This window comes from Carettochelys insculpta, chromosome 13, assembly GCF_033958435.1.
Source record: "Carettochelys insculpta isolate YL-2023 chromosome 13, ASM3395843v1, whole genome shotgun sequence".
Classification (NCBI taxonomy): Eukaryota; Metazoa; Chordata; order Testudines; family Carettochelyidae; genus Carettochelys; species Carettochelys insculpta.
Window position 1 is genome coordinate 44,067,686 of NC_134149.1, and position 12,620 is coordinate 44,080,305.

The following is a 12,620-nucleotide window of genomic DNA, read 5'->3' on the forward strand; positions in this document are numbered from 1 at the left end:
GCACGTCTCAACCTATTTCCACTGGGAGTCACATATGTGGCTCTCTGTGTTACGTGGGCCACATCCAGGCAACATGCTACTTGTGTGTCCTTGAGACTGTCACATGAGCCCCAGCTGCATGCTGACTGGGCCGCAGGTAGAAAAACATTGCTCCAGAAGATCCAAGTGTGCTAGGATGAATGCTCTGTGCTGCTGGAGCACTGAGTAATTGGAAAGACATTGATGAAGCCCAGGGACCCATTCAATGGCTCCCTTACCTGACGTGTTCAATGTCCCGATATCTTCTGGGGACTCTGCCGGAACAGACCCAGGGGGACATTAAAGCACAGGACGTGGGGGAGGAGTTCTCTGCCAGTTCCTCACCTCGTGCTGATAAGCTGCAGAGTTTTGTGAGGAACAAAACACAAGGAGGCACACTTCCAGACATTTAAACCAGCAGAAGGGCATCAAACTCCAGAGCAGAGAGCGAAATAACTACAGGGAAGAGGAGGAAATGCCTCTCGGGACAGCAATAAGGCAAACTAACCCACGTATAACTACACACAAACAACTTTTCTCCAGCCCGGTTTCCAAAACCAGCGCCCAAAGCAAAGGCATGCCTACCCGAGAGATAGAGCGCCTTGTCCACCATGAACTCCTCAGCAAAGCGGATGTGGCAAAAGTTCTTTTTACTCTTCCGAATAGCGATGATCTCTCCACACTGCTCAAAAACCTCCACAATGATCTGCTCGGTCCCGTTTTCTGGTAGTCCTCCTACAAACACTGTTTTGCACCCAGGGGGTCTCTCCCTTGTTGCAGGAGGAGGAAGATCTGCACATGGAAAGGGGTTAAACAGGAGGTAGAGAGAATGTCAACAAGTGCTTCAGTCATCCACTTATCACCCCTCAGAGCCCACCACCACCTTCTTTTGACTAGTGCCTAGTCCCAGCAGATGTCACTTGACTGAGTACTGGCATTCACCAGGGCCTACCAAGCAGAACTTGTTCGACATCTTGCATATCCTGGACTTTCAGAGCCTAGAATAAAGCTAAGCTTTTGGCTCAGTTATTTTTAGTAGAAGTCACAGACAGGTCACAAGCATCAAACTAAAGTTCACAGGAGCCCTGAGCTGTGATTTCACCAAAAATAACCGGAGTGCAGGCCTAGGCAGAGGAGAGAGGTGACAGCTAGAGTCCTGTGGGGCTTGGAGAGGAGATAGGACTGACAGGCCACTGTGCTGAGGGCACAGCTCCAGCTACCACAGTCATAGGGAAGGGCTCAAGCCACAGCGGGCCACACAGCTGTTTCTGAATCTGGCTGCAGCTGCAGGGCAGGGCCATACAGTCCCAGCTCCAATCCCAACCACGGGTGCACAGCCATGTACCTCACTTCACACAGATTTCATGAGGGGAAAAATTATTAGGTACTGAGAATCATCTTTTTTCACATTTGGAAAACTCAGAACCACAGCTGCTTGCCGGGGACTGGTCCTGAAGCTCTGGCATTATAACAGTCTGCCTGGACTTTTATAAAGTGACCAGGATTCACAGAGTGTGAAGCCAGACAGGAGCGCTGTGATAATCTGCTCTAATCTTCTGCACAGCACAGGCCACAGGACTTTCCGAGAGGAATTCCCGCTGAACTAACCTATGTCTTTAAAAAAGGAGAACTGTGCTGTGAGGGCATGTGCTGAGTAGGAACAGGAGCATCTCTCGGACACCACGCTGGTGAGTGGATAACGATGACATATATAGCCCTAAACAGGGAGGCCTGACTGCACTCTCCAGAGAGCTACAGATTGAACTTTCCTAAAGCAGAACCATAGATTTTCCTGGACCAGAGAGCCCAGCGGCAGGAAGTCGGCATCCAGCAGCAGCAGGGCTGGGGCCAACAGCCCAGCCAGGGCCAGCATGTGGCAGCAGGGCCAAAGCTGGAGCCAGCGTGTGGCAGCGCAACCAAAGCTGGGGGCCACAGCAGGTGCCATATGTGGAGTCAGTGATAGAGAACCTCCCCTGGCCCAGCAAATTCCCTCCTTCAGGACTCATCAGGTCCTGAGGCTGCCAGACCAGGAAGGTCCAATCTATAGTAGTGCAGTAGATTTCTGTGCCTAACCAGGGGTTATGAGAAGCTGATGCTCAGTGTGAAAACTGCTCTCAGAAGATCAGCTCCTGCTCCCACTGGTGTTTCTAGGCTGGATGACTCTTGCACATCTCCCCTGCCTGTTTGATTCTGTCCCGAGGGGCAGCACACACCCGCTTTCGAGGACAGTCGTGAAGTGCGTGTATCCCACAGTGGCACAGCAACCAGAGAGTTAACACAGGCACTGCCACTTCCGCTGACTGGCAGCCCCACAGCACGTGGGGGGCTAAGGGGGCTGGGAAGCAGAGCAGTTTTTATAAGTTCTTCCCCACTCCAAAGGGAAGAGAACTGGCTGGAGAAGCTGCAGACCCCCAAGGGAGCGTAGGAAGGTGAGGGCACCGTCAGAGTTGAGAAAAATGATCCTGCTTATAAAGCTGGAAGGCCCACAGCTGGTACCCAGTGCAGTGGCTGGGTCTGGGCTCTGCTACCAGCCCCCAAACAGACTTGGGAGTGGAGAAAGATTTTACAGACTCCTGGTCATCTGCTTCTCTGTGTGCTAATCTTCCTGCCCTGGACTCCCTTTCGTTCCTCTCTTACTGACAACCTGTTATAAGCACACGCTACACCAAGCTTGGCTCCCTCACTCCATTCACGCTCCTTGCAGAGTTCATTACACTACTGAATCATGGATCACCATCCAGCACTCTCTTTTCAGCCTCCCACTAGCTAGGCTCTAAAACAAAAGCCTAGCTGTAAGCTGCCTTTCTGTACCATTGCTCCAGAATCTTCCCACCTTTGTGACCCACCTTGGTATGCAGGAAATCACACCAGAGAGTTTAGGCCCACGACAGGCACAGGGCAGGGATGCACTCCAATTCCCACCAATTAGCAGGCTTATTACTGAAAAAGCCTTAACTCTGTCTGGTTGTAAAGACCCCGTGAAATGATAAACATTCAATGACAAGAGGTTAGGGCCTGCCTATGATACTGCCTTATGACCTGCTTTATGTCAATGGGCCCCTAACAGGACACCTTAAGCAAGCTGTGCTGGGTTGTTATCAGGCTGGTATCAGGGAACAGGCTCCCATATGCTTCTCAAGGAATCCCACTCTCTTGTGGTTTCTGGATCCTTATTGTGAAAGAGGAATGAAAGATTCCTGCTGATGCTCCAGCTCACAAGGGTGAAGCACCAGAATGTGAGGAGACACTTACTTGGGTTTGGTGGAAAAAGAGTGCAGCTTTTGCAGTGAATAATCTCCTTCACTGCTGGCATGTCCGGAGGAATGGGTGGTGGAACTATGCCCAAGCCAGGCATCATGGGGTTGACCGGTGGGATTCCCGTCATCATTCCAAGGGCAGGATCAAAGTCTGAAACAGGGGAGAACGAGGAAGACAGTATTTTTTAGCGATCTGGGATACCAACAGACAGCAAAGAACAGTACTGACCTGGCTGTTATAATCTGGGGCTTTGATTTAACTGAAGAGGGAGAAACTCACAATTAGAAATAGTTGGGAAATGTTACCAAAGCTGTTTTTTTCAAATCAGAAAATGCCATTTCTGCAACACTGAAAAATTTTATGAAACCCAATTAACTGCAATGACCTTTTTTCTGAAAAAAATCTCTACATTTCGTTTTTCCCCAAAATGGAATTTTATTAAACAAAACATTTCAAAACAAACGTTTTGAGATGCATTATTTTTTCATGTTTATGTTATTTGTACATTTCATGGCATGTCAATTTTAAATCAGTTTTGTCATATTGTATCAAGTCAAATCGTAATATGATGTGGCATATTATGAATTAATAGTCAAAATAGACGATTAATTTATTTCATATCCACACACGGGAAGATACAGCCAAGAAAAACTGATTCCAGGCTAACACAAAGATATTGAAAACAGCACTTCCTCTCATTACTACACTGAGCACTTATTTCTTCTACTTGAAAGCGTCAGAGTCCATCTGTTTTACTGCAACACAAACCAAGGACCCTTTCAACAGTGTGAGGAACTGGTGGCTGAAGCTTCTCCCCACTCTTCATTGAGACTGGCCATTCTGCAGCCAAAAAGTTCCACCCAGTACTGGGTTTTGTTCCAACCCCCAGGACACTCTAATACAGATGCAGAGGGGGACCCAGTGTCACAGCCTATCATTGTTAAGGAGCATATTATGAAAAGGGAGTGGGTCTAACTAGGAAGAGCAAATTCAATTTTCGCTAGCAAGTGCGCATATCAATAATCCACTTGCCCCTTTTCCACTATAATCACCTCCCCCTTCTTGGGTATATCAACCTGAGACAGATTCCAAATGGTGAAGTAAAACAAAATATTCATTAGAACCACAGAGTCTCAAACACCTCAGAAATGGAGGGTATTCATCATGCTGAACAAAACATTATGGCTGTTCTTTCAAAATACTACAAATAAACACTGATTAATTCAGTTTTGAAATTTCATTGTGCATGGGGAAAAAAGCTGGTTTTAACCATCTTAATTTAAATGAAACAAGTTCTGAACAGTTTCTTTACTTTGTCAATCTTTTTTAAACTTTATTAGCTTATGTTTATCACAGTATGGTCTTCCATTTGTTTCGTGTGTTTTGGCTCTTGCCAGATTCCATACTGGTTTCAAAGGACATGTGTAGTTGATCACTCAGCTCATAATTCTGCGGTTCTACTGTTTAAAGTCAACCAACAGACAGCAAAGGCCTGTACTGACCTGAGTATAATACATACAATAAAGCCCAGGGGAAAGAGATGGCCTCCAAAATACAATGTGTAGATACTATTTCAACCTATACCATAGACCATCAGTTCTCAAACTGTGGGTTGGGACAAGCGTTCCCTGTGAGCTGTGTGCTTGTGCAGCCATTCAAGAGAGATTCAAATACGTCGGACTGACTAGCAGAGTGCCCATAGCTAGGTTTTATTTTATATGAAGGGTGCATGCTTGCATATGCCTCAGTGCACAGAAAGATTTTATTCTACATATGGATGGAAAAGATCAGAGGGAACATTGGTTGGGACCCCAATATGGGTCACAACTGGGGTTGCCAAGGCTGGAATTGACTTGCTGGGACCCAAGTCCAAAAGCAAAGCTCAGAAGGTTCTGAGGAGCACTGACAGAACCCTGAGTTGGAAAAAAGCTTTGTCTTCTCATGCACACCTTAGAAAATGTTTCTGTCCTACCTGCCCCAGACACACATGCTGCAGGTACAACATCTGAACTGCTACCTTCCTCCAGAAGCTGTGCAGGGAAGTTATTGTAATAGCCACCTCAGAAACATGGGGCTGTTAAAGCGCAGTGTTTGCAGACAGGAAAATAGCAGAAAGGAAACTGACAGACAACGTGAAGGCTTCATATAGTGCACCAAAGAAATTCACTAGTGATTCTCCTCTATTCCCACTCTGTGCAGTGATAACAGAATGCTCTCACAGCACGGCATCAGACTGCCTGCATGTCTTATCTTGAGGATCTTGTCTCAAATCCTGTTCCAGCCCTTGTGACAACCAGCTAATGTGCCCATTTAGGTAGGCTCTGCTGGAGAGAGAGGTGAATGCAGGTGCACCTACACAGCTTTGTGGAGGGAGTTCACGATGGAACAGCAGGAGAACAGTGGACCAGGACTGATGTAACAAAGTGTGGATATTTCACCTGAAGAATATCATTTTAAAACAACAGCAAAGGAAACCTGAAAAAATGACCAAAGTGTAACCAGTGCAGTGTGCTCTTCCTGAGTCTGTTGCCAGCCTGGACCTGCAGCCCTCAGAGGGGGAACTGTGCCATTCAATTCAATAGGACTGTAAGCTGGAAACCTAAACATGACAAGGTAAATATCTGTGTTGTAATTATTGCACTGCTGGCGATTTTGGAAGACAAATTTCCAGCCACAATTCCTGTCTCTCAATCTCAAACTGTGCCCCATGTATCAAAGTCCCCACTCTGTCCTCTGAGAAGTACTGCATCATCAATATCATTACCAGAAATGCACCCGATGGAATATCAAGTAAAACACCACAGGGGCCTGAATGCATTATTCACATTCACAGATAACTCACTGCATCGTCACTTTAACAACCAATAGAGTGCTGCAAAGTCCCAGAATTAGACTGTAAAATATAGTACCAGCTTCTTGCAGAGCCCATGAGGTCTTGGATGTATACTGATAGAATGAACTTAACAAGTTAGAGGATATATGGGTGTTCGGTTTGTTCCCTGTGGGGTGGTGGTTTTCAACACAACCTGCCTAATTTTAGAACAAAAAGCAGTCAAGTAGCACTTTAAAGACTAGCAAAATAGTTTATTAGGTGAGCTTTCGTGGGACAGACCCACTTCTTCAGACCATAGCCAGACCAGAACAGACTCCATATTTAAGACACAGAGAACCAAAAACAGTAAGCAAGGAGGACAAATCAGAAAAAGATAATCAAGGTGAGCAAATCAGAGAGTGCAAGGGTGGGCGGGGAGGAGGTCAAGAATTAGATTAAGCCAAGTATGCAGACGAGCCCCTACAGTGAATAAGAAAGTTCCCGACCCGGTTTAAACCACGTGTTAATGTGCTGAATTTGAATATAAAAGCCAGCTCGGCTGTTTATATTCAAATTCAGCACATTAACACGTGGTTTAAACCGGGTCGGGAACTTTCTTAGTCACTGTAGGGGCTTGTCTGCATACTTGGCTTAATCTAATTCTTGACCTCCTCCCCGCCCACCCTTGCACTCTCTGATTTGCTCACCTTGATTATCTTTTTCTGATTTGTCCTCCTTGCTTACTGTTTTTGGTTCTCTGTGTCTTAAATATGGAGTCTGTTCTGGTCTGGCTATGGTCTGAAGAAGTGGGTCTGTCCCACGAAAGCTCATCTAATAAACTATTCTGCTAGTCTTTGAAGTGCTACTTGACTGCTTTTTGTTTTGATAGCGTATAGACTAGCACGGCTCCCTCTCTGTTACTGCCTAATTTTAGGTAATTCTGCTCTTCTGAATGATGGGCCACCTGTGTTCTCTGGCCACAAGATGGCAGCATTTCATGTGCTTCTCTAGCCTTAGCGAACCAGTTTTTTATTTTGTGGAAGACTGTCTGGCAGCCTCAAAAGCCAGTGCCTCAGCTGGGATGGATGCCAGCCACCTGTAGCTTTTCCTCATACAGCTGATAACTGGTTGCTGTGGACTAGTTTAATTTTCCTCAGCTTTATCCAGCCATGCACCTCCTAGGGCAGCAATTCAACAAAATTCATTTTGTCAACATCAGCACAGTTTAGACTCCGTCCTCACATCACCTCCGAGTTTGAGAGGCAGAATTAAATATTAATTCCGGTAAACGCCTAGAAAATGCACGTTTGCCCTTGTGTCAGTAAAACTGCATACCTGGCAGTAGCGGCTTCCCTGACATTCCCATCAGCGCCATGCCTAGATTGTTCATTGCCGTGGCCCATGCAGCGAGGTCTGACATAGGCAAGCCCATTGGACTGGATTCTGCATTCAGATTTCTAACACCATCTGCTAAAAGAAGAGGTTGATAACTCCTAGCATTTCACAAACTGGAGCTCAGACTGCTCCCCTACAGAGCAAGCATTACCATGCAAGGTTCTGCAGTATCTACCTCAGTGGCTCTCAACCCATCCAGACTGCCGTAACCCATTCAGGAGGCTGATTTCAGTCTTGAGTGCTCCCAAGTTTCACCTCACTTAATTGCTATGAACTTACAAAACCAGACAAAAAAAAATGCGCATCGCAGCACACTCTAGCTGGAAAAATTGCTTTGTCATTTTACCATAGAATTATAAAATAAATCAAATGGAACGTTAGTATTTGTACTTAGTGTACGTGCCACTCTATATACTAAACAAGTCATTGCCCGAGTGATATTTTTGTTCAGAGTGACTTGGCGGTAGCCTTTTATGTAGCCTGCAAAGCCAGGAGCTGTACCCCCGGAAGACCTCTACATAGCCCAATGGGTACATGTAGATCAGTGGTTGTCAACCATGGGTACACCAACAGAGATGACAATCCCAGCCCCAGCATAGTGCTGCATAGGAAGGCAGCTGTGACCATCATATGCTGTCAAAGACTTTCTAAAGGGAAAAAAAACTGGTGCCATCCACATGTGTTTCAGGGATAGCACCTCTATAGTTCTTTAGAGGAGCTCACAGAGCCCTTGCAGGTGTGCTGTTTTGCCGGGGAGGCAGCATTTTCATCTTCTGGCAGAGGCATAGAAACCAGGACACAAATCCTCAGGAATCTCAAAGCTCAACTGAGATACAAGCCAACATACTGCAATTGAGGCTGTAGCCTGTGGTAATTTGGAAACATTGTTTCATACTAGCAGAAAAAAAATTAACCACTTTCAGCTTATTTCTCTTGACACTGGAACACCTGTGCAACTTTTTAAAACATTGAGGATAATTAACTAGTGGAACAATTTCCCAAGGACTGCGGAAAACTCAACACTAACCATTCTAGAAAAAGATCCAATCTCGATTAAAAAAGATCTCTGCGGGTTATTTTGGGAGAGTTTTATGGTCTGTTATACAGAAGGTCAGACTAGATGACCACAATGGTCCCTTCTGGCCTCGAAACCTATGAGTCCGAGAACTTGCTCCGAAAGTCTTGGCTAAAAGGAAGAGCAGTAACTGGGGAGAGCAGAGGGCATTTGAGATAGGTTTCTAAAGTCAAGTGATTCAAGAGCAAAAGGAATAAGAACGAGTTAAGATGAGTTAAAGGAGAAGGAAGGACAACCAAAGATGTAGCTGGAGAGCATTGAGGGGTTAGCGCTGGGTGTCTATCAGTTCTGACACAGCAGCCACTATAGTGGCTACTGCTACAGCAAACTAGCCACGTTATTCCGAAAATATAATTATTCAAAGCCAACTAGCTACATTCAACCAGCCAAATAGTCACATGAGGCTAGTGTGTTGCACAACACATGATAAGAGACACCTATCAGACCTCAGCAAAGAGACCAAGGAGGAGAGAGAGCTACACAGAGGGCAGCTTGTCCAGAACACTGCTGAAAGGGTCTTACTCTTAACTGCACAGTGGTTCTTTTTATGACCATGCACAGTGCATGCTGAGGGCAGTCATTTCCCACTGTTCATAAAGATTCCATATGCCAGCAAGTAAATCAGCATGATTAGACACCAAGCCCACATAACTAAGCTAGAGAAGCTTGCCAGGCCAAAGTCATGAAATTATAGCACCTCTATAAACAGAAGAGACTCATGTGGTGATAAAAGCGTCACACTGCATGTCACAGATACACATATATGAAGCCTGCCATATGTCAATCCTCTGTTGTTCAGGTTAACAATATTCCATTCACTAACTGTACAAGACCAGGACCTTCTCCAAACATACAGGGTCTTCCACTTTACGCTCTACTGGAAAAAGATGATGGAGAAGATAGATTAGTACAGCGCTGCAACTCTGATTTTGAGCTGCCACAAGGGTGCAGGTTACATCCAAAAATTATCTGCTGTTGCAGGGGTTAGGCACTGCACACCTGAGGCTCTTCTATTACCTCCTTGTTGCACATAATAGTCTAATCTCCTGTGAGTGGATACTTTGTCTAGTTTTAGTTGTCAGGTTCAGTTCATGGGTGCCGGGGGATACTGGTGGCCAGTAATATACAGTAAACCCTCCAAACATGTGACTTCAAGTTGAGCATAACTCATTTTCACACAGGTTAAGCACAACTTGAAGCTGTGGCTGTCAGCCTGCAAGAGGAACCACTGTGGGAAGGCAGAGAGAAAGCTTTTAGCACATGGCTGGTCAGTTTCCTGGGTCACGCCAGCTATGGAGAGAGGGGGACCATGCTGCCCACTGGTTCCCAGCTCCCTGCCACTCTGGGAGCCAGGAAACTGACCAGCTCCTGCAACCTCAGGGGAGCTGGGAACCAGGCAGCAGCCTGGTTCCCATCTCTTCCTGCTTGCGCGAAAATTTGAGTTACATGGGGCTTGCAGGAGCACAACCCCCACATAACTCAAGGGTTTACTGTATAGGAGGTCAGACTACAGGATCTGGTGGTCCCTTCTAGCCTTACACTGTATGACTCAAGCCATTCAAATGATTACTGAAAGTGGTTAGAAAAAGCTTTCATCCAGAAATAACACAGCTTCCAAACCTGCTATCCGGATAACAAAGAAGGGAAGGTGGAACGCTGACAGTGCTGTCAGGCAAATTAAGGTCATTCTGGTGACCTAAATTGTGAAGGGTTTGAAATGTTTTGAATTTGCTTTGTAAACCAGAACCTTTACTTTGCATTTTTTGTTGTTAAAATAAGGTCACTGTTGACAAAACTGACGGGTATGGAATTGGTAACTAATAATATAACAATACTAAAATGCTGCAGTTTTATGAACACTGTGTATGACCCGGCCACTGAAGTGAAGTTAAAAGACTCATAAATGTGTTCATGATGCTTAATAGGGAGCCAAGAGAAAAAACAAGCAGGAAAGGAGCACAGAAGATTAAGATAAGCACTCTCACAAGAAGAGGCACCTCTTCGCTTCAGATATCCAATACCCTGGCTCCAGGCTGAAGTTGCACAGCAATTCTGGCAATGCTGGGAATGAAGCCCTTCTCAGGAGAGGAAGTCAGGGTTTCAATTGCGGGATCGATGGGTGGAGAGAGGAATGACTCAGTAGAGGTGTTTAAAGCAGCTGGCATTTGTGTCACCTGGTTTGTCATCATTAAGATCTATTTCTTCTCAAATGATTTTGTTCCCAACAAATAAATACTTCGTTTCACAAAGGATCACTATCTCAGCTCCTGAAGAAGTGAATTGAAATGAACCCGTAACAGGTCTGCTGAAATAATCACAGTTCATCTCAGAGGACTACTGTCAGAGCCCTGTCCAAGAGAGTGGCAGAATCACAATTTCACCCTGAGAAAGGTGTAGGCTAGAGACCTGTGGCCTGAGAGGGAGTGTACACAGAATAACCAAAGGGGCCCAGACACGCACTTAGTCTAGGAACTGGACATAAACGGCCCCTTATGAGGGTTTTCATATGTGATATGATTAAAGTTTTGCCCGAGAAGTTCCTTACGTTTTTTTTAAGTTAAGTATTATGCAGCTTTTCAGATTGTAAATTACATCGTTGGATGTTGGGAACTGGATACTATAATCACCCAGCCCTTTACAATCTGTAGGGAACCTGATTCCATTGTTACAGTTATGCCCGAAGGAGGTTTGTGTTTGGATATTTCTTTTGTTTTTTCTTTAAGCAAGTTATATGCAAGAACTCAGTAAATACAATCATATGGCTATCCCTGCCATTATTTGAGAGAAAAACCTGACCTCATCCTATGTATAATACAAGTGGCTGACTCAAACGCTTTTCACTTGTAATACTGAGTCAAACTCTTTCCATGCTACAGCAATTCTTTTCCATAATGAACATATTACAGGAGATATTGAAATCATTTAAAAATACAACCACTCGTATGAATCCAATGACCCCACAATAACTCAAAAATACAAATTCTGTTCCCCTTAAACTTAAGAATTCATCAATATTTTATTCCACAGACACATCCATAGACTGATTCAGACATAAAACAAAGTTTTCAATTTTTCATCTCATACAGATAGGGACTGTATAATAAAAGTTGCTCTTTAAATGTGCTTAGTTGAATGTTCCTTGATTTTCACTGAATTTTCTGAACTCATTGCATCTTTCTTTAAAATTTCATACTGATAACCAGTTATTAGCGTTCTCTTCTCATTGACAATTACCAATGGATTTCCTATTTTATTTCCAAAAAACAATGTTGTTTCATAGAAGAAATAGAAGAGGAACAAGCACTTTCCTTATAGTTTTCAAAAACACTTTTCCCTCTATTGGCACAGAGAAAGTCCAATAAATAAATAAATTTACTTAAAAGGAATGTCTTCACAGTTCTAGCTACTTAAGAGGAGCAGCAGCTATTTCTTCCGTTCTGTGGAAGGATGAGTCATCTGTGAAACCACGACTCACTCCTGCTCTAGGCTCTGCCAATTCACCAGCCAGGAGCTGCTCGGGTGATACTGAGATCGGGCATATAAATCTCACCAGAGAAAGTGTCACTCATTTCAGTGTCTTCTCATGGCTTGGAACTTTCCTCTGACTAACAGTGGTGACAAATTCCACAGGTCTCAATCTGCTCCAGCGTTGTCCCCAGCCCTGCTCCAGCCCTCACTTCTTCTCTTGACTTCTTCCAGCTCCGCTGCTGTTCTCCCGGCCCCAGCTGTGATGCTAAAGCCCAGCTGCCACCACTCCAACCACTAGGCCTGAGCAGCCTCAGTTCAGTTTCTGACAGGATTCATTTTCATGTTCAGATGAAGTCAAAGGAAACTTTTCCATAAGAATTTGGCCTTCCCTATTATGTTTTTTTCTCCCCTTTTTCATGGCTTTTCACTTCTCACAGTAAATAGTACAGTTTCGTTATTAGGTGATAATCAGTAAAAACTCATATACAATAAAGTAAGTATCTTGCACTTATTTAGGTATATTTCTATTCATCTATTCTACTGCCTCAGAAAACTAGAGAAACTTTCTTGAGCATTAGTTGAGGTTGTTCTTAG

At 44.7% G+C, this 12,620-nt stretch overlaps 1 protein-coding gene across 4 annotated transcripts in view; it reads right to left on the minus strand.

Moving 5' to 3' along the window:
- Positions 1 to 12,620, minus strand: part of ENOX2 (ecto-NOX disulfide-thiol exchanger 2) — a 59,535-nt gene that overhangs the window by 30,806 nt on the left and 16,109 nt on the right. The window contains exons 1-4 of one of the 4 annotated variants that reach the window (XM_075007479.1): positions 7,424 to 7,468; positions 5,765 to 5,875; positions 3,271 to 3,426; positions 604 to 810 (exon numbers count right to left, since the gene is read on the minus strand). In XM_075007479.1, the coding sequence (XP_074863580.1) occupies positions 604 to 810; positions 3,271 to 3,406 (343 nt within the window). In that variant the 5' untranslated portion in view covers positions 3,407 to 3,426; positions 5,765 to 5,875; positions 7,424 to 7,468. Of the gene's footprint in view, positions 1 to 603; positions 811 to 3,270; positions 3,427 to 5,764; positions 5,876 to 7,423; positions 7,559 to 12,620 lie in introns of those variants that run through there. The other 3 variants (XM_075007477.1, XM_075007476.1, XM_075007478.1) reach the window with 3 other exon arrangements.